The sequence below is a fragment of the Scyliorhinus torazame genome, chromosome 6 (assembly GCF_047496885.1).
Source record: "Scyliorhinus torazame isolate Kashiwa2021f chromosome 6, sScyTor2.1, whole genome shotgun sequence".
NCBI lineage: Eukaryota > Metazoa > Chordata > Chondrichthyes > Carcharhiniformes > Scyliorhinidae > Scyliorhinus > Scyliorhinus torazame.
The window spans coordinates 169,545,145-169,568,133 of NC_092712.1; the positions used below are offsets into that span (position 1 = coordinate 169,545,145).

A 22,989-nucleotide genomic window follows, 5' to 3' on the forward strand; every position below is an offset into this window, starting at 1 on the left:
GTTGGGGTGCTTTTCTCTTTTGGGCTTTCCTTGCGCACATGTTCCCAGTACATATCTATGCGCGGTTTTGTTTAATTCTTGCCAATGAGGGCCGTCTTCCTCATCTAATTGGGATCCAAAGGTGCTCTGAAACCCATTTTGCACTGAAAGCAAAGACTGCAATTCCGCAATCTGCTTCCTGCATTTTGAATGATCCGCTGAGCTTTGTCTGTGCTCCGTGGTGGCAGCATGGAGTGCTCTTAACGCTGCTTTTAAATCGCTGCACTGCCTTTGCAATGCCTCTACCTGTTTCTCTGTCTCTTCTCTTACCAGGACTGCACGTTGCGTGTCCTGATAGGCCTTCTCATATTGGGGTTGGAAGCTGCTCAAGACTGCGCTAGACAAGACTGGTGTGCCCTCTTGGCATCATCCACCTCTCCGTCCTTTGCTGCCAACTTCCTTCTCAACTCTATGTTCTCTCTCTCGATCTCACTAACATCGACCTTGCTCATTCGATGTCTCTCTTCTATCTCTTTGCGGAGCATCCGAACGACCCCCTCTGTGCCTCGCAATTGTGCCAGACAGGACACGATTGCCATCGGCTTGCGAGCTTTCCCTAAGCTCTTCTTATGGATTTTGCTCAGGTTCTCCCACCAAGTATATCCTATACTCCCGGGACCTGTTTCCTCATTATCACAGAATTCACCCCAAAGGGGCCATCCTTTCCCTTTGGGATATTTCCTGATCTCTTCTTCCCAAACGGGACACTGTTGCTGGTCACTGTGACCACAAATTCTTGGGGGTTCATGAGACATTCTATTGCCTTCAATGCCATTTTTCCTATCTGAATGCTCTTTTAAAATTTGGAACGAGGGGTACTAAGGCGGTGCTGTAAACACGGGTACGGCGTTCGCTACTTTCCGGAATACAAACACCCAACAGTTTTTCGCAACAAAAATCTATCAGTTTTACCTTATAGCTCTGTTAGTTACGCATGCATCAACACGCTTCCGAATTATGAGGATTGATCAGAACTGCTTGAACACTTGTGACTGTTTCTGTTCCCGATTGGATTCTCAATTCAAATTTTGGGTTCTCCTGGAGTGGTTAGGCCACTTCTAAATCGGGTCCTGTCAGAGTTCGCCACTAAATGTTGCTAACTTTTGGTTGGCTCTTAAACGCTGCCCGTTGTATCTCTACTTAATTTGCTCTGTTTCTATAACCTTTGCTCTCGAGTCGCCAGGTATCTTTATGATACCGCCACGAGGTTCAAGTTCAAGTACTGATCAATAACTCAATACACCAGTTAGTAAGTTTCAAATCAAAACACATTTATTATACACAGTCAATCATTACTCATGCATAAAACTCTACTTTCTAGACTATCTCTATACTATAGGCCTATACTTAGCTTTGGAACTGGCCCACCAGGTCAGGGGAACAAATGGCCTTTCGTTCGGGTTCTGAATCTGCAGGCTTCAAAGCTAGTACGGACTAGTAGCTTGGAGCGCCTAACTCGTAGCGTGCATTGGCTGGAGACTTACTTGGTTGGTGCAGCAACTAGGCAGTTCACTGTCAAGGGTTGGTTCGAGCTGCTGAGTGACCCTGCCAAGAAGGACGAATTGAACTTGGGGACTCTATTTTATAGTCCCCAGGGGCTTTGCGCCGTTCAGGGCGGACCCCGTACCTGGTTCCAAGTGATTGGACTACGTTCCGATCACTTGGATCGATTTCTCTATCGGTCCCTAGGTGTCCGTTGGCCTTCCTTTGTCTTGGCTCCTGCTGGCGCCGAGGAGTCTGGCTTGACCTTGTTTCACTAAATGTTTCCAATTGTTCCCGGGGATAGCTCATTAGTATGCAGATGGTCGGTAGTTTCAGTGCTGTCTGGGTTTCTGCAAAGTCTAATACACAGGAAACGTTGCACCTGCTAGTTTTGCCTGTGTGGGCTGAATTTCCCTGTAGTCTTTGCGGGTCACCATTTTAAAGTCGGGAAGTGGCCAACCCAGGATACTACAGAATGTGAAAACTCAACACGGACAGTGACCCAGAGCCTGGGACCTCGGCATCGTGAGGCAGCAGGGCTCACCCACTGCGCCACCATGCTGCCCAGGAAACACAGTGTTAATGGTTATTTTCAGACTGGACAAAGGTTTATAGTGATGTTCACCAGGGGTCGGTGATTGGACCCCTGCTCTTATTCATATACATTAGTGCCTAAACCTTGGTGTTTGGGTGGAGTGTGAATGTCAATCAATCACAGGTGGAGTGTGGGTGTCAATCACAGGTGGAGTTTGGTTGTCAATCACAGGTGGAGTGTGGGTGTGAATCAGAGGTGGAGTGTGGCTGTCAATCACAGGTGGCGTGTGGGTGTCAATCACAGGGGGAGTGTGGCTGTCAATCACAGATGGTGTGGCTGTCAATCACAGGTGGAGTGTGGCTGTCAATCACAGGTGGAGTGCAGCTGCCAATCACAGGTGGAGTGTGGCTGTCAATCACATGTGCGTCACAAAGGCGGCGGGCCGCCGCGCTCTCTGAGCCGGAGGTGGCGATCAACGAGCCGCCGGTAATTGGATGGAGCCTCCGGCACCGGCTGCGATATGTTGCTGGAACAGCCAATGCAAGGGGACGGCCGGGGGATCAGCCCCGCTCAGATCACTTGTCCTTGGGCCGGTTGGAGGTCAGGGCTGTCCATCCTACCGACCCCTACCAATGGAATGAGAATTGTTTTTTTTTGGGGGGTAGGGGGGGATGTTCTTTCCCCATGATTGGGCAGGAGCAGAGTCAGTCACCTGTCTACTGGAGCACAGTGAGCTGCAGCCTTTTCTGGGATTGGGTGAGGGTGTTGTCACTCAGAGCTCCCTGCTTGCAGCTGACTTGTCATTTCTGTGAAGCTGGGCTAAGGACAGCAAGGCGAATGAGTGAGACAGCGAGCCTGGGATTAACTAGAGCCACTTTAACAAGCAGCGTCCTGCAACCGGACCGATTCAAGCAAAAGGAGAGGGGAAGAGGGAGCAAAATCATTCATAAAATAACCCCATTTGGACGAATAATCAGTGACCAACAGAAATATTCTTGAGCGTCCTGAGACCCCTAGAGTGTCCGGAGTGAAGATCTTTCTGCAGTTTGTTTGAACAATACATTTGATAGAATTATTTTCAAGAACGCGCTTCTATTAAAGCGGTCTCACTATGTCGTCCTCACAACAAGCGTCTCAAAGAGTGCGGCGCAATGGGTCGCCGACTTCGAACCGCCTGCAGCCCATCAGGGCCACTGTGCCCTTCCAGCTGAGACAAGGTAACAACAGCCCGACCCGTTCCTCCTCCTGCAGCGGCAGCATCAGCTCACCGGCGGCAGCAACAGCGGCTCACTCTTCACCAACAGTAACTGCAACCACCTCGACCTCAACAGCAGCCACATCCACCACCTCGAACGGACAGAAACTTTCCCCGACCTCCTCGCCCACCTCTTCGCTTTGGGCTCCGGTTGCGATTGTCGCCGCCGACAGACGCGTGAGACACAGACGGTCTCCTGACAGTAGAAGCTCACCTGAGAGAAGGAGCCCTAGCTCTCCTGTTTACAAAGGTATAGAAGCAACCTATTGTTATCACAGTTAAATTAAAAATCCAGAACAATACGATTATGTGAACGCGTGTTTGTCAGGGTGTTTACTACTTTTTTCCTTCAAATCTGTTCAAAAAGGTTGGCACTTTTCTAGTATATTGTCGTACAAATGTATGGAGCCGAGACGTTTTGGAAACAGAAATGGTTAATTGTGATAATTGGGATTTTTTAATGGTTAATTGGGATTTTTTTTCAAAGATAGGTAAAGAAACACCCATGCAGCAGTTTGTAAAGCTACACAAAAGCATTACAACTATTGTTTAAATGTAAGGGGTGAGAAATTGCAATTATGTTTATTCTGTGTGTGATGGTGTTAAAAAATAACTGCAGGGTTTGGTGATGTTTTTGTTGATGCAGAAGGGGATTTAAATGACATGATGTGGGTGTCTGTATGCAGGCTAGGCAAGAGACCCAGAAGGGTCTTTTTCCTGGGGGGCTTGATCCACATGATGCCAGCTTTCCAGCAAGAATAGATTATTTTATTAATGGCGATAAAGAACATTTTTAACGGTTCTTATTAACTGAAACAAAATATGAGAACAGCTCTTGGTATTGTAAACAGTTGGTCACCTACACCTCCATGTAAACAATTGATCTTGTATATTACATAAACCAGGGCATTTTACGTTCCTATTACAAAATGTAATTGGCAGAAAATACAAACGACGGCGCAAAATGCATTAATGTAAATTGGGTGCCAATTTGCAGCATTTCAATATTTTTCTCAATTGTTTTGTATCCATCGTTTCAGATTCTACCTTTTACCCTCTGAAGCTAAGAAATACTAATATAAAGCAAAACTCTATTTGAAGATTCAATTGGCTCATGAAACTGCCGGGGGGGGGGGGGGACCTCTTTTCTAACCAGTGTTTATGATGAAGTATTTTCACTTTGTACGAGGGAGTGTTTTGTTCCGTACTCAAGAAAGCTTTGCTTCGAAACAGCAAGAGTACTAGATAGAAATTTAATGTGCTTAAATAAAGCAATACATTAAAATAATTTGTTATAGTGAAATGTTGACGTGTGCATTAATGCAACGTGACAGACAAGCTTATATTTGCAAAAATTAAACCATAAATGGTTAATATCCCTCCCGCATTTGTGTGCGGTTGAACTTGAAGCTGAGTAGTGTCAACAGGGACAAAACGTCCTCGTGGTGTAATTCACCTGGTATCTTATTTGTATGTGCATAGCTCATCAGTTCAAGACTTGATTAATGTCAGGTTTCATTGTATTAGATATTTACTTTGGGTTAAAATGTCACCTTTTCCCACTGGCTTTCAGGCTGTTTACGAGCCAGCTGCAGCAACGAAGCCAAGGTACTATTACTGGGGTTATGGTTAAGTATTTTACCTCCCCCCTCCAGGATCACGCCCGCTGATGCAGAAATTTAAGATTTAAAAAGTGGGAGGGGGGAGGCGAAGAAAAACATGAATGAAATTAAAACGGTAGTTTTAACTGTCTCTGTACAGTGCAGGCGTTTGTGTAATAAAATGCGATTCTAAATCTGATCCTAATCACTTACAGCCTTTCCAATGCATGCTTTAATATATTTTAAAGAGCGATAATGATATTCAGTGCCAGAGAATGGGCTGCTTTATTGCAGAGCTGCCGAATGCACTTGGCATTCAGACAGTAACACATGGACCAAGGGCTTGTGGCATTTTAATTCATTCGGGGGCCGTAGCAAAGGACAATACGCAAACTCCACTAAAGCGCAGGAACATCGAGCTTGCGTGAAATACTACACACTTGTGGAATTTGTTCAGAAATGCCTAACTATAGATTTGCATTTTAATAAAAATTGAAACAGTGAACATTTTTTGCATTTATCAGTGAAGACTCTGGTCACTTAACCAGAGTCATTCCCCATTTTCTGCCGCCAGATACTGTGCTTTAAGGGTAAGTCGGTGGCTTGTTCGCATTCGCTGTTTACATAACATGTTTGCTGCCTGACCTGGTTTCCATGAATCGGACAATAGTTGCTCCTGATCTCCTGATGCTTTTTTGGTCTGTGCGGAGACCTCATGCAGTAATCCCACCGCTTCCAGAAGCTGGTCGCGTCACACATCTTTAAACATTTCGACCATCAGCCGTCCTGTGCAAACCACTATTACACATTTGATAACGGTGATCTTTTTTAAAATTTACAAATTCGTGCTTTTCAAGTCAAAACACATTAAATTTGTACGGATGGCCAGTTCAGCCCGTCGTCCTCCGTTTGCAAACCTGTCCATTGGTGGCAAAACATTTTAAACAAAGGCAAATGTTATTTTCTCTTTGAAGCCGCAGCTAGCTGTCACTCTCGGTCTGTGAGCACGTTGACGGGCCGGGAGCCAGTGAATGAAGGCGGGGCTGAAGATGGGTTTCCTTGTGTGGGAACTGAACTGGAGGCTTATGTCAGTCTACCATGATTTTTTGTTTTTAAAATCCACTTCAACCGTTGAACGGGCTGAATATAACCCCCAAGGGTTGAGATTTGCTTGCAAAACAGCTTTGGAAGATTTTAACAGATTGGTTTGCGAGGTTGTTGTTGCTTTTACGAGGGATACCGACTCCTGTTTTTTAATGGGAACGTTTCACTTCCTCCAGCTCCATTTAGTTTACATGGAGTGGGGTGCAATTGCACATATTCCACTCACATCGCTGTTTCGTCAAAGCCTGAGTGAGGATATGAGTCCTCCAACCTGCAATCTTGTTCGGCCAGCTTGGCTGAAATAAAGCTTTTAGACCTAGGATCAGGTTTTATGGACCGGTTCAGAATTAAAGTACCTTTTTTTTAGGTTAAAATATTGCTAAAATTACGCGATGGTTGGAAATAAAACTATTTGGTGCAGAGATAAAATATTGACATTTTATTTTAAAGAATACCTAATTAAATTTAATAATCCAAGTATCAGTTATTTCTAACAACAAATTAGCCTTTTTGTGAACAGACATATTTTGCTACATTGGTCAATGGATTTATGTTTTTTTTTACAAGCAAAACATTTCCTAGTTTGTGACCGGCAGAACATGGCATTATTTACTCAGTAATAATTTGGCCTAGTACCATTTAATACTATCATTAAAATCACAACATTTGTAGATGGAAACCATAGAAGTTTCCAGCTTTGGAAGAGACCAATTGGCCAGTCCTGTCTTTGCCAGCTCTCTGCTAGAACAATCCAAACCTAATCTCAGTGTTCTGTTCTCTACCTAGACTAGAGCCATGTATAATCTTCTCCTTGAAGCAATAGTATCTACTTCAACCACTCGTGGCAAAGCATTCCAAAACCCCAACAACTGCCTGATTAGTGATTTATCCTACCTTTTCTCTTTACTATCTTGGTGATTAATTTTAAATTGCTGACACTTTTTATTATTGACTTCCCAGCTAGATGAACTCTCATCACCGCTAACACCTTCATTATCTAAAAATCTTTATTAAATCTCTCTTTAGCCTTTGCTACTCTTGCCAAAGTAGTTATGATATCTAAAATTATTCTTCATAGTTGTAGATTTGTCAGGATGGGAAACTTTTAAATATTGATGGCTTCAATGTCCTTTCTATAACTGTGGCAAAAACAAAATACTGTACCCTAATTGAGGCATATATAATGTTTAAGATTAAATTCACAATGTTATCATTAACTCTTTGGGTCTATAAAATCTAAAATTGTAATAGTCTTTATACTGCATTCGATTTTGCGTATCAAACTTCAAGAAAGATATTTGACCTTGGAAGGGCACAGTTCAAATTCACTGGAACAATGCCAGAGCTAAAGGGTTAAATTGTGAGAACAGGTGGCACTAACTAACTTGGTTTGTATTTCTTTAACTTTTGAAGGGTGATCTAATTAAGGTTTTCAAAATGATAAAAGCTTTTGCTTGGATAGATTTCAGATAAACAAGTTGCTTCCTGGGGAATCCAGAACACGAGAGCATTATCTTTGGAGTGAAATACAGGTATTTTCTCATGTAAGGGCTGGTAGTTGAAATCTGGAAGTCACCTGCAAAAATGCAAAATAAAGCGTTTTAGGGAAGGATGAAATAAATGATTGGAGTAGGCACTAAGTGCAACGACACAAAATTATGTTAATGAACAGAGCCACCTAGGGGTTCAAATTCACAAAAGTGAGAGTTTAGGAAGATAGTAGAGTGGATCATCCAATTCTCTAAGGCTAATACTCTGTTCCATTAGATTACAGCTGATCCACCAGAACATATTTTTGTTGGGCAAGGATACAAATGGATATGGAACAAAGAGCAAGTAAATGGAGTTTTGGTATGGTTCTGACCTGATGTAATTGAATATCAGAAATGTTTCAGAACTGAAAGGCCAGGATATGTACTCTGGATCCTCGCACTTTTAGGAAATTGTGTATTTGAACCCTCGGATATCTGTTCATCAACATTCTTCTTTGTCTTTCTAACAAGTGAATTCTCCCAATGCCTTGTGTTTTTTCCCCAAATGCTTCACTTCATAAATTGGGGCTGTTTAGCACTGGGCTAAATCGCTGGCTTTGAAAGCAGACCAAGGCAGACCAGCAGCACGGCTCAATTCCCATACCAGCCTCCCCGAACAGGTGCCGGAATGTGGCGACTAGGGGCTTTTCACAGTAACTTCATTTGAAGCCTACTTGTGACAAGCGATTTTCATTTCAAATTGCAGCTGTCACAAGCACCTTTCCCTGTAATCTTTTGTTCAAGTGGATGGGTGATTTCTTTAAAGGTGCAGCTAATTACCTTTTGTTTAACGTTGCAGATGCGCTAATTTAAAGGGGCCAACTTATGAATGGCACCACTGGACCTTTTGGGTTGCTGGGCAGCTTAGAGGGAACATTGGTCACCAGCCTGTCCATTCTACTAAACTACCTGCTTTGTTGAAGTCTCTATATTCTCATCACTGTTTGCTAAACCACCCAAGTAGGAGGTTTGATACACAATGATGATTGTAAAAGGCTTAGAAGACAAAGATTTTCTGTTGATATTGAAGACCTATTATTATGACATTGGACTGTGCTTGGACATAAGCACTCTGCATGCAGTGTTGGGTTATAACATTGGTCAAATGTCACAGCTAGGGCTGTTTCAGTGCTCCCTTGCATGTGATTTCAGTATGCAGGCTAGTATTATCTGCAGAAATCAAGCCATGACAATTGGTTATTTAAAAAAAATTATTTTACAGGATGTGGGTATTGCTGGCTAGGTCAGCATTTATTGCCCATCCCTAATTGCCCTTGAGAAGGTGGTCGTGAGCTGCCTTCTTGAACCACTGCAATCTCTGTGGTGTAGGTACACCCACAGTACTGTTCGGCAGGGAGTTTCGGGATTTTGACCCAGTGAGGTGAAGGAACAGTGATACATTTCCAAGTTCAGGGTAGTGAGGAGAACCTCCCAGGTGGTGGTGTTCTCATTGTACTGACTAGCAGACCCTTATTATTTATGCACAATGTACTAAAACAGATTTTAAAACCTCACTAATGTAAAATGTCAAACAAATGTTATATATATTTTGGATTCTTCTCGTCACTTAATTCTTCTGGTGGGATTGTTTAGGTTGATGGGCAACAGACAGCTTCACAACACACCCATGAAACTCTTTGTAAATTATAAATTAATTTAACATTGTCACAGCTCGGGCTACATGAGATCTCATGACGCGGGGTAATATTGAGTGTAGTTGTCTTACCATGATCAAATGGTTCTATGTACATCCTTGTTCCTTCATAAGTGCAATTTAGGTGGAAGATAATTTTTAAGGTATTGTCCCAATTAGTAACCAAGATGAAATAATTTCTACTGTGTGCCCCATTAAATGTAGCTGCCCAGTTGTAAATTCATGAAACTGATTGAGTTAGCAATGCATAGCTCTAGGTTCAAACTTGTCAGCACCTAGCTGGAAATTAAATGCACAATCATTTCAGCTTTGAGTCCTCGGATTTCACATAATTTCAATCTGTTAAACATTGAAAAATGTGTTTTGAATTAAATTCTTTTTAGAATGGCATTTTTCATTAAATTTCCACGCAGTTTATTTATGTATAAATATTGCAATTTGATCTCTAGAGTATGATATACTTGACCTTGCAAGTCAGTTTTGGTTGCAAGTATACCATTGGCAATCATTTTCTTTTGTTTAAAATATTCTCAGTTCAATTTGATTGCAACTTTAATGAACATTTGCAGTAAGAATTTACATTGGGATGTGTTTGACTCATTTGTTTTGGGAAGAAACGTAAATCTGATTTTTCTGGGCTGGAAGTGTTCCCACATGGGAACTGTCAAACGACCAAAATTAATGGCATCCAATAAGATTTCTATTTTTTGGACTTTGTGTTTTACTTTGCTTTAATTGGTGGGAGTGGAATTAATTCAACTTGTGATTTGCGAGAAAATACCAAGTAATTTATTTCTGTAGCTATTCAACACTTCCCTTTTTAGGCTGCTGCTTAGCATTACTTATTTAGTAGGCAATCAGCTGCCAAATCTACGCCACTGTCATTTCTTTCTTGCTGATACATGTAGGTGTAAGAGCTGCTTGGGATAAACTTATTTTGTCTTAACATTTTTCTTTCCTACCTTACAATAAGAGGGCGGAATAATTTCCCTGATGGCATAGTTTAGAGTGGCAGTTCACCATGTGGAAAGCTGTGGATACGAACACATTTGCTTCTGCTCAGTGGCACATAATTTTTATTGTTTGGTTTTTACTCGGAAATGATCCGTAGTTTTTTCTGAATGTGCTGCTAAGTTGATTGATCCCTATTCCTGGTTGTGCCATCACAACCACTGTTCCATGGCAAAACGCACTGGAGCATCAATGAGTTTTGTTTCATTGTTTTGCTTTCTGAAATGATCTCCAGCCATGTGTGAATATGCTGTCCTGCCATGTGAGGCCTACTGTCCTGCCATGTGAGGCCTACTGCTAGCAGTGTCACCAGAACTGACATGATGGAAGTAATGTCAATACTGTACGTCTGTTCTGGATGCTAACAGTGTAACCCTGAAAGATGATGTCCAATTACATGTGAATAATGGTTGCTGGGGGCAGTAAACCGACTGAGTGACATACGTTTGTAGTTACTATGTTACCAGTTATGATTGAAATGAGTAAGTCTGCAGGCTTTTCTTATGGCATCTTCATAATGTGGACCATTACTGACCTACTAAGCTTTCTTGGTGATGTGAAGGTTTTCATAATTTTGTCGGTGAATTGTCCAGATTGTTGTCAGCAGTTCTTGTAGTTCACGCAAAGCACAGCAATGGTGCCAGAAGTTAATGATGGCTATTGCTGTACAGAAGACATACTAATCTACCCAGTAGCAGCCATGTGAACCGATTTTCGAAACATCTACTGGGGGTTGCTTTGAATATTTGTGTTCCTCACTTCCCATTGAATGGAAAGTACAACCTCATTAATTCATGTCAACATGACTTCTTTCCTGTAGCACAGTGGAGGCATAATCTTTTGTAGAAGACACAGTAGCTAAATGGTTTATCAGTGGCTAGTTGATTAATCAAATAGTTCTGCCCTGATTCATATTTACTTTGTCTGTACTAAAGTACTGTCAGTCTTTTAAAAGGGATCTTTGGTCGTGAATGTTTCTGAATGACATCTGTGAACATAAATATTCACAAAAGGTGAACCACAAATATAGCTCCATTGTTGCATGATGCATGGTACATCATTGAATTGAGAAACTTTTTTAAAAAAAAAAGGCCTGGGGCCATGTGTGATTTTTGACAGACGTTCAGATCAGATGACTTTCATAAACTCTCTGGTCAGGCTGCTCTGGAGCATTGGGCTTTAGATGTATGAAGAGCTTGGCGAAGAATACCAGTCATGGAATAAGACAAAAAATCATTGGTGGGAGCTCCAGTGTGGTGGGGGTGGTTGTCTGTGTGTGTGTGTGTGTAGAAAAGTAACTTGTGATTATTCTGAATGTTTCAATTGTAATGGTTGAGGAAGAAAACATTGTGCAAGGAATTGTTTACCGGACCAGAATGCTGTCTCAGTCATTAATTTTTACCCAAATTTAAAATGATGTGGAGGAGGAATAGTTGAAGATATTCATTTTAAATATAGGTGCACACTTTATGAGGAACAAGCTTTGCTGCCATTCAATGGTAACCATAAAGAATCAGCTTGGGCATAGTGCTTTTAATAAGCACCATACTTAATAAGCCAAATGTACTTGATTGTTTAATATGTACAAAGCTTTTTGCAAAACATTGTTTTATAGTAGATTTGCATTTCCTCTGAAAGGGATCATTTTGGTCATCAGGACAAGAGCTGTGTAATATTTACTGCTCCTTCATTTTTCACAGTTGAAAGGTCCAAATCTCAACAGATGAGAACCTCAAATACAATCCGGCGCACCTCATCTCTAGACACCATAACAGGACCTTATCTCACAGGACAGTGGCCACGTGATCCCCATATACACTACCCATCATCTATGAAAGACAAATCTACACAGGTAAAAAGCAAAATTGAGATTTGGGATGTATTGTACTTTGTACATTGTGACCTTGATCAGTGCATTCATCTTTTTTAATACTTGCTCCATTTTTGTGTTTCGTCCTTGAAACAGATTTTGAATGCTTTTTTTCAAAACCATTTTTATTCAACTCTTGCTACTCGTCTCTATATTGGGTTTGGGGAAGTTCTAGATGCAACAGTACTAATGCCACTTTCTTAGTCATTAGTCCAGAAGTACTGTCATTATCATTATCTTCTGATAATTAAAGAACTAGGAGTTGAAGTGTTAGACACGTATACTGTTATTAAATAAAATGTGTCATGGTCAAGATCATATCTAACGAGGTGGAATTGTTTCCGTAGGGACCAAGAATTGCTATATTGTGTACAAAATACAAGATTTTTTATTGAGGTTCCATGTAGTTAGGTTGTGGGTTAAAGTCATCAGTGGCTTTATTTTACAACCCTTAATTATAGGGCCTATTTCATTGCAATTCTTTGAAGTTTTAATTTAGTTTTAACACTGCATGTGCAGTTGATCTTTTGGGTACCTACTCTTTGTAGCATTTCTAGTCTACAGACCTATTCCTTTCCCCAGTTTGCCTTTCCCCACATTCATAATTTGCATAAACATGCCTTTCCCCAATGGCATAATTATGTCAAGGGTATGGGCTTGGGTTGCTATATTGTTGCAGTGTCCAAGAAGCAGTAGATTTTGTAACTTCTGCACTGATATAGCTGAGTAACAAAATGCTCTGATTTTCTTGCAATGGAGATGCAAACATTGAAAAGTAGTGTTCCTAAATTTCATTACCTCGTGAAATTCAAGATAAGCAAAGAAAAGCAGGAGTGGGCTGGGAGAAGCATCATTACAATTTATTCATTTACTACAAAAGTTTTGCCGTGTTAATTGTGAAGAAGTCTCATTGCAATTACATGTGGTCTTGTTGAGATGATACCTAGAGGATTGTGTACAACTTTGGCTTCCTTATCTAAGGGAGGATATAATTGCCTTATAGGGGCTGCAACAAAGATTCACTAGACATAAGGGGATTGTCCCACGAGGAGCAATTGAGTAGACTAGGCCTACATTCCCTTTGGAGTGTGAATGAAAGATGATCTCATTGAAGCACATAAATGGTCTCATCTGGTTTATTGCATTCACTGCTCCCAGTGCTGTCTACTATGGAGAAACGCAGACTGTGTGACCACTTTGCAAAACCTCTTTGGTCCATCTGCAAGCAGGACCCAAGCCTTCCTTTTTTAAAAATTCTTTTTAAATTGAGAGTACCCAATTATTTTTTTTTCCAATTAAGGGGCAATTTAGCGTGGCCAATCCACCTAACGTGCATATCTTTGCGTTGTGGGGGTGATACCCACGCAGACATTGGGAGAATGAGCAAACTCCACATGGACAGTGACCCAGGGCCGGGATTTGAACCTGAATCCTCAGCGCCGCAGTCCCAATGCTATCCACTGCGCCACATGCTGCCCAGGACCCAAGCCTTCCTGTCGCTTGCCATTTTACTTATCGTCCTGCTCTCATGTCCACATGTCTGTCCTTGGCCTGCTGCAATGTTCCAGTGAAGCCCAGCACAAACTGGAGAAACAGCACCTAATCTTCCGATTAGACATGTTACAGCCTTCCGGACTTAACATTCAACAACTTCAGACTGTGAACTCTCTCCTCCACCTTCACCCCATTTTTATTTCAATAAATTCATTTTCATTTCTTCCATTGATCTTTTTTCCCCTCACCATTGTCTCCCTTCAGCCCCCAACTCCAGCCCACTAGGGCAATCTGTTCCCTGTTCCAAGTTGCCGTTTGACACTGCTTACCTTTTGTTCTGACATTAACACTTTCTGATCTACCGGCAGTCGTTTTAGCCATGATTGCCCCCATTTACATTTCCTTTGTCTTTTTGTCGATGCTATCCTTGTCAATCTCCACATATTATTGGCCCTCTATTCAGCCCCACTGCTCCACCCATCCCTCCCCACAACCATATAAATATGGTGCTATTTCCAGTTCTCTATAGCTTTGACAAGGAATCACCCAGACTCAAAACGTTAGCTCCGTTCTCTCCCCACAGGTGCTGTCAGACCTGCTGAGATTGTTCGACATTTTCCGTTTGTGTTTGAGATTCCAGCATCCTTTTATTTATATGATATAAAACTCTTGATGGGCTTGGCAAGAGAGGTGCTGGGAGGATGATTTTTCTGGCTGGGGAATCCAGAACTAGAGGCCACAGTCTCAAAATACGGGGTTGGTCATTTAGGACCAAAATGAGGAAAAATGTCTTCACTGTAAGGGTTGTGAACTTTTTAAATTCTCTATCTCAGAGATGGATGCTCAGTTATTGAATATAGTCAAAACAGATCAATGGATCTGTTGATGCTCAGGGAATTAAAGGATATGGAGATGGCGGGGAAATATGGTAGGAGTTCAACCTTGGTCTTACTGAATGAGAGGTTATGTATGAGGGACATACTCCTATTTCTAATGTTCTTGTGCAGGTGTTTATGCAGACATCAGATTGGTGTCGGGGGGGAAAAAAAGCTTTTAATGAGGCCAGAGTACGGAGTTATTTTAAAATGCTTACTTTTGTGTTAAATGTCTAAATATTTTGAAACCATAAATCTGAGGCCTATCCCATAAACTCCCACCATTATTCAACATGGTATTCTGTTGGAAGGGCTTCAGATTAGACCTGGGCCACTCGTGCTTTGTCACAGCCTTACCTGATGGTTTCTTCAATGGCCTGTTGGTGGTAGAGACACTGCCCATCCCAAACAAAGCCAGTGAAGTAGTGATGGTGGGATAGAGGGGGCTTCTGACATTGAAAGTTCCAGTTTCCTTAACAATGGAGCCAGTGATCCATCTCTAGTGATGTGCCTACTTGAATCAGTCATTCCCTAGTCATCTGGCTTCACCTGGAAGTCCAAGCTAGGATTGTGGTCTGGACTCCTGACGAAAAATTAAACCATTTCAATGAGGTTATTTTCTTAACCTGAAACTCTGCTGTTCTGCCAGATCAGGTTGTACTGCAATTATTGCCCTTGGGCAAAGATCTGCCCTGAGTAGTATAGGATCTGCATGTAATATTAAAACCAAGGGAGCTGAATCCAACATCTGTGACCATTAGGAGCCAGTAATCAATGTACCAAGCTGGCTCACCGAAGCACTAACACTGGAATACCCTCCAGCACTGTTGGATTTTCAGGGTCTTCGATCTTGTATATGAATAAACTGTGAGGATGTTTAGATACAAGAAAATATGATCTTCCAGACTGGGTTCTATTAAATCATATGTGTATATTTTGACGTATAATAATGAATTGATGTGGTTACAATTCTCAGAGGTGACATTGATGACTTGTTGATCAACTGGATTTCTGCTAAGTTGTAAGTGAGGAACTGTAAATGTCTTACTTTGTATGGGAGCTTAATGATCATGTACATGTCATTGGCAAAGGGAGTTCGGTAGAATGATTTTAGTTTTTAAAAAACAAAACAGATTTTTTGTAATTTATTTTGATGGGTTATGGTTTGGGAAATTCCATTGTGTTTGAATGTATTGTAACGAGTTGCTGTACTAGACCTCGGTGTTAAATTAGGTCATTTATGCAGTCCTGCTGGTAGTCTTTGGGTGCATGTCTAAAGTGAAAAAAATTGTGATTTGGTGTATTTTGTACTATGCTATGCAATATTTTCTGTTTGGTTTGTTTTATGTTAATGTTTAAAACTTTTTTTTGGTTGGATGTCTGATGCCTAGAATATGGGGCATTTTGTGGCCGATTGAATTTCACTTCTGGAGGCTGGTGTTGAATCTAATCCAGATTGATGAAATTAAAGTCTCATCTCTCTGACTCTTAAGGGTCATGAATAAATTAAATTTAGACAGTCACAATATATTTTCTGCTGGGGTTACGTTTGCAGCAGGAAACACACTTAATGGCACAAATTTACAGTTCCGATGGATAGGTTTGTGAAAATGCAATTTGTAATGGTGTAGTGAAGTTAGATTATTCCCTAAGGTTGTGGTCCGGTGCATTTTATGGCAGAATACAGGGAGCTTTGCCCTCCATGTGGACAAAAGTAGAATTTTATTCTCTTTTACAAAGTTAACATCCCTCCATTCACAGCGTAAATATACTGTAAACCTCCTCTTGGTAAGTCCTTAATTGGATCTACATGTTAATTTGTGGCATTTTGAATTATCAGTCGCATGTTTGTATATTTGTAGCTGTCTAAAATCCATGAGCCTAGGTCCTCTTGACCATTTGATTGTCCCATTGAGTCATCAGGATCATATGGTTATTCTAGGGATTTGGCTTATCCACGGAAAGCATATGAATGATATTATTGATTACCACGGAGCAATTGGTGGCATAGCGGTTAGCACTGCTGCTTCACAGTGCCAGAGACCAGGGTTCGATTCCAATCTCGGATGACTCTGTCTGGAGTTTGCACCTTCTTCCCGTGTCTGCGTGGGTTTCCTCCGGATGCTCTGGTTTCCTCTAATAGTCCAAAGATGTGCAGGTTAGGTAAATTGGCTATGTTAAATTGCCCTAGGTGGGGTTACAGGGATAGGATGGGGGATTGGGTTTAGGTAGGGTGTTCTTTCAGAGGGTTGGTGCAGACTTGATGGGCTGAATCGTCTCCTTCTGCACTGTAGGGGTTCTATTCTATGAACTCCGTGTCCAACTCTGGAGTCAGTCTTGTAGAATTCCGGCAGATGTTTTTTCACTTAATTAGTTTGTCTTGTTTGACTCCCTCTCTCAAATGACCACTTGTATGCATGCCCTTACCCAAGCCCACTTCCTCAACATCTGGACCCACCATTGCTCTCTCTACCTTGAGTCTTAGCATTGGATCTTTCACTCTGTCCATTTATTTGCCTTTCCTTGTTAAGGAGCCCTGGGGACTCGAGATGAATGGAAATGTCAGTAGAAATCCAGGCTGAAGTTCAAGATCACTGACCTAACCTGTTCCTAGCCCAACTATGGGCCTATTCCTAGTTTCCTGCCTGCCAGCCCTGATTCTAGATCCCTCTTGCTTTCAGACCTTGGCGCTGGGACTGCCACTCACTCCTGTGGAACCAAAATGTATGTCATTGAGAGCAGAGACAGAGGAGATACTTAACCAGCTGAGAAATGGACTGCACCCGACGTTTGTGCAGCAGGAGTGTGATGGACAGATGGTCTGGAAATGATTTGATCAACCATTAAGGACAGGGGGCGAGATTCTCCGAACCCCCGCCAGGTCGGAGAATCGCCGGCGGGCCGGCATGAATCCTGCCCCCGCTGGTTGCCGAAGTCTCCGGCACCGGAGATTCGGCGGGGGCGGGAATTGCGCCGTGCCGGTTGGCGGCCCCCCCCCCCCCCGCGCGATTCTCCGGCCCGAATGGGCCGAAGTCCCGCCGCTAAAATGCCTGTCCCGCCGGCGTAAATTAAACCACCTACCTTACCGGCAGGACAAGGCGGCGCGGGCGGGGTCCTGGGGTTGGGGCGTGGGCCTATCTGGCCCGCGATCGGGGCCCATCGATACGCGGGCGGGCCTGTGCTGTGGGGGCACTCTTTCCCTTCCGCCTCCGCCACGGTCTCCACCATGGCGGAGGCAGAAGAGACTCCCTCCACTGCGCATGCACGGGAATGCTGTCAGTGGCCGCTAATGCTCCCGCGCGTGCGCCGCCTGGAGATGTCATTTCCGCGCCAGCTGGCGGGGCATCAAAGGCCTTTTCCGCCAGCTGGCGGGGCGGAAATTTGTCCGGCGCCGACCTAGCCCCTTAAGGTTGGGGCTCGGCCCCCAAAGATGCGGAGCATTCTGCACCTTTGGGGCGGCGCGATGCCCGACTGATTTCCGCCGTTTTGGGCGCCAGTCGGCGGACATCGCGCCGTTTCCGGAGAATTTCGCCTAGGATGTGTAACAAGACATTCTGTAAGGACCATATATCTCATCTTGAGATCTAAATAATTAATTGTAGAGTCTGAATGTTTGGACCCCTGAAAAGGATGCCAAATAACAATCCCAACAGTATCCTTTTGGATCTTGCTGATATATCTCTGCATTTCGGCTTTCTGTAGTTTTTTTTCTCTCTTGCTCTCTTCCTTTTGCCACATATTCTCCCCCTTTTCACACCAGATATTTTGCTACATTATTTTAATGTTCAGGCAATTCAGATAATGAATGCTGAAATTATATGGAATGTAAGTGCTGGCAAAAGGGATTAGAATGGGCAGATCAGGTGCCTTTCATGCGGCGATGCAGACTCGATGGGCCGAAGAGCCTTTTCTGCACTATTTTCCTGTGATTCTTCTGTAACAAAGGCACCTCTTAAAATTAGGATCTCAGTCTACATTTCATTTTTGAAAAAAAAACAACTCCTTGTGTAAATTTCATCTTTTTGAAACATACAATCCTGAGGAGTAGACTGAGAAGGTGTTTCAACCCGGCGGGAAATCTAGAACTAGAGGACACAGTTTAAAAATAAGGGGGTCTCATCTCCCATTTAAGACAGTGATGAGGAGGAATTTCTTCGCAGGTCTCTAGTTTATGGAATGCTTTTCCACAGAGAGCCATGGAGTTTGGGTATTTGAATAATTCGAGGTGGAGTTAGATTTTTGGTTTAGAAGGGAGTGAAAGTGTTATAGAAGGCAGGCAGGAAAGTGGAGTTAATGACACAATCAGATCAGCCATGATCTTTTTGAATGGTGGATAGGCTTGAGGGACCGAATGGCCTCCTCCTGCTCCTATTTCTTATGTTCTTAAATAAAGGTGGAAATCTTGAATTTATTTGTGATGCAAGCATGTTTTTACATTTTCCTGTCCTACACTTAATGAGTTTTCTAAAAATCATTTGTAGTCGACCCTTCAAATAACTCTCTTTGATTACACAATAATAATCGCTTATTGTCACAAGTAGGCTTCAATGAAGTTACTGTGAAAAGCCCCTAGTCGCCACATTGCGGCGCCTGTTTGGGGAGGCCGGTACGGTGTTGCATTATTAAAGCAAAGATGATGCTTATGTTTTGTGACATCTTCGATTTTGCAAATATCACTCCCTAAAATCCTTAATCCTTGTTCTGGTCTGTTTTGTTTGTTTGTTAAATGTTATTTTCTCTTCTAGAACTATATATGATGCTTCATGTTGTGTTTGAATATGTTACAATTTATATAGCTGTTTTATGGCACACCATTGCCTCAATGAATGATATTGAATAATTCTAATGCTGACTGTTCGGTTAACATGAAGGTGTTGGTGAGGAGAGAAAACAACACCAGATTGATTCCATTTGTGGAAAGTAGAGAAGTGGGCTTGTCTAATGGGTGGTTCATAATTTACCATTGTGACATATTTTGATCCTTGGGTTATTGGGATTTACCTTGATTGAAGTTTTGTACATGAAAACGTTTAGCATATGAAAACTTCACTCCAGACTTCCCTCCCATAACCAGTATTGAATGCAAAAAGGCAAAGCATTTAAAGAACTATTGCGTATTGATGGCGAGATATGATTCCATAAATTTCCAGCTTCTGCCACTCCCTGAGTTTGTCCTTACCATGTTATCCTCCTTGTTTTCCGACCCCCGACTCATGCTTCCCAAGCACTAATTTTTTTACTGGAGACAGGCCTTGCTCATCTTGTACAGCATTGGTTGAACACGTCTGTAATCTTCAAGAATGTGCACAGCATCTCCCATCTGAAGTGGAACTAGCACTAGACATGAACATATCAGGAGTCATAGAAACAAGCTCCTGCAGCCTTAGTTTGATCCTAGTTGGGTGGGACGGTGGTGGGTAAAGAAAGGATGTTGTCACAACATGTCTTAAATTACATATCTCTTGAGTTTAAGAATTAGAACAAGTTTCAGTATCACTCACTCAGGTGTTCTTGCAATTCAGCAAGTTGTCCACCACTTCCATTTTCTGGGTTATGATAGTCTATCTTTTTCTCTGATTTTTTTTAAATATTCCCTTTAGCTACGGCCTAGTTACCTGAATTAAATTGTTCTGTTCTTCTCTAGTCTTGCACTCTTCCCCCACGTACCCACCCTTGCTGGTTGCTAATAAACGATGCCCATAACCAATTTAAAGACTATATTTTATTTTCAGTTCCATTACAAACTACATTTCATACCTGGTGCCTGCATCTACTTTTTCTCTTACCAATTTTTAGCACAGGGCTAGATCGCTGGCTTTGAAAGCAGACCAAGGCAGGCCAGCAGCGCGGGTTCAATTCCCGTACCAGCTTCCCCGAACAGGCGCCGGAATGTGGCGACTAAGGGCTTTTCACAGTAACTTCATTTTAAGCCTTCTTGTGACAAGCAGTTTTCATTTCATTTCATTTTCCTGTTTCTGACGATATTGATTCCTTGTAGGGAAATGTTATTTGTGCCAGACACAAGAAGCTCTGTTTTACAGGTTTGTCAACTGTGCCTTGGTGATGGCACTCTATCTTCTGAGTCACAGAATCTCACATTGCAGAAGAGGCTCTTCGGCTCATCTAGTTTGCACCGCTATGTGAGAAACACCTGACCTCCTTCCTTAATCCCATTTACAAGTGCTCATCCAGGTACTTTTTAAAGGATGTGAGGCAACCCGCCTCTACCACCCACCCAGGCAGTCCATTCCAGACCGTCATCATCCTCTGGGTAAAAAGGTTTTCCTCAGATCGCCCCAAAACCTCCTGTGCCTCACCTTGAACTTGTCCCCTCATGACTGACCTTTCAACTAAGGGGAACAATTGCTCCCTATCTACTCTGTCCATGCTCCTCTTGTATACCTCGATCAGGTCGCTCCTCAGTCTTCTCTGCTCCAGTGAAAACAACCTAAGCCTATCCAACCTCTCTTCATAACTTAAATGTTCCATCCCAGGCAACATCCTGGTGAATCTCCTCTGTACCCCCTCCAGTGTAATTATATCCTTCCTATAATGTGGCGACCAGAACTGCACACAGTACTCCAGGCGTGGCCTCACCAAAGTTCGATACAACTCCAACATGACATCCCTGCTTTTGTAATCTATGCCTCGATTGATTAAAGGCAAGTGTCTCATATGCCTTTTTCACCATCAAATTAACCTGTCCTTCCACCTTCAGAGATCTATGGACAAATACACAAATCCTCAGAACTAGTGTCTGGCCATTCATTGAATATTTTCTTGTCACATTACTCCTTCCAAAATGTATCACCTCACACTTTTTACAGGGTTAAATTCCATCTACCACTTATATGCCCATTTGATCATCCCGTCTATATCTTACTATAACCTACGACACTCGACCTCACTGTTAACCACCCGGCCAATCTTTGTGTCATTTACAAACGTACTGATCCTATACCCCACAAAGTCATCTATGTTGTTTAGAGAAGTGACGAATAATAGGGGACCCAGCACATATCCCTGTGGTACACCACTGGACACTGGCTTCCAGTCACTAAAGCAGTCTTCTGTCATCACCCACCCGCTGTCTCCTATAACCAAGCCAATTTTGAATCCACCTTATCAAATTACCCTGTATCCCGTGTGCATTTGCCTTCTTTATAAGTCACCCACGTGGGACCTTGTCAAAGGCTTTGCTGAAATCCATGTAAACTACATCAACTGTACTACCCTCATCTACAAGGCATGACCTCCCTCTGACAAAGCAATGCTGACTATCCCAGATCAAACCTTGCCTCTCTAAGTGGAGATAGATTCTCTTCTCCTTCAGAATTTTTTCCAATACTTTCTGTACCATTGACATGAGACTCACTGGCCTGTAGATTCCTGGCTTATCTCAACAGCCCTTTTTAAATAGTGGAACCACACTAGCTGTTCTCAGAGGACTGGAGAACACGTTGACGGCCAGAGCAGCGTCTATCTGTTCCCCTGACTATAGAATCTTTTATTACTATTGCTCTTCTTCTCCAATTGTTACAAACAGGCTGCTTGTGGTGCTTGAAGCTTGGCTCTGTCTGCACTTGCTGGAGGAACTAGCATCCTCATGAGCCTCTAAAATGGAATACCGATTTTGTTTTTAAAGATATTTTATTCCAAACATACACATCAACAAAATACAGTCCACTAAAGTATAGTTACCAATTTTACAGTTTTTCCCCTTTTAATCCTTACCCCCACCCCGCGATGAATAGCTCCTCAAAATCATGAACGGCATCCACTGCACCTCCAAGCCCTCTTCTGACCACCTTCAACTCAAACTTTATATTCTCCAGCTATAGAAAGTCGTACAGGCTGCCACCGCCAACGGAGTATCCGACCTCCAATTCAACAGGATCCTTTGCGGGGCAGTCAGACAGGCGAAGGCCATGACACCGCCCCCTTCCACTCCAGCTCCGGCTCCTCTGAAACACCAAAGATCGCTACCATAAGGTCTGGCCTGACCTCAACAGCCCCCACTCTCCTGGATAACGTCCCGAACAATGGCTCCCCAAAACTCTCCTAGCTCTCGCAACCCCAGAACACGTGAGTATGATTCGCCGGCCCCCGCCCACACTTCTCAAATATATCAGTCATCCCCAGGAAGGACTCACTCATCCTCGCCCGAGTCATGTGTACCCTATGCACCACCTTGATCTGAATGAAGCTAATAATCGCACAGGAGAAGATTGAGTTCACCCGCCACATCGCCTCACACCAGAGTCCCTAACCTATTTCCCCATAACTCCTCCTCTCACTTACGCTTTATCCTCACCACCTGCACCCGGCCCTGCTCCTTCAACCACCCGTATATGTTCCCAATCCTACCCTCAAATCGTCAGAGCAGCAGTTGCTCCAACAACATGCACTCCGGTAACTGGGTGTATGTCTGCCACTCCTTTCACGTGGAGCCCTGCACCTGCAGATACCTAAACTCCCTGCCCCTTGGCAGCTCAAACCTCTCCCGCAGCTCATCGACCCCGACCCCCATAAACCTC

The 22,989-nt window shown here is 42.9% G+C and overlaps 1 protein-coding gene across 4 annotated transcripts in view; it reads left to right on the top strand.

The window, feature by feature from the left end:
• The window catches only part of glcci1a (glucocorticoid induced 1a), a 336,314-nt gene that overhangs the window by 45,959 nt on the left and 267,366 nt on the right, over window positions 1-22,989 (top strand). The window contains exons 1-2 of one of the 4 annotated variants that reach the window (XM_072509093.1): window positions 2,708-3,561; window positions 11,914-12,065. In XM_072509093.1, the coding sequence (XP_072365194.1) occupies window positions 3,168-3,561; window positions 11,914-12,065 (546 nt within the window). In that variant the 5' untranslated portion in view covers window positions 2,708-3,167. Of the gene's footprint in view, window positions 1-2,707; window positions 3,562-11,913; window positions 12,066-22,989 lie in introns of those variants that run through there. The other 3 variants (XM_072509092.1, XM_072509091.1, XM_072509094.1) reach the window with 3 other exon arrangements.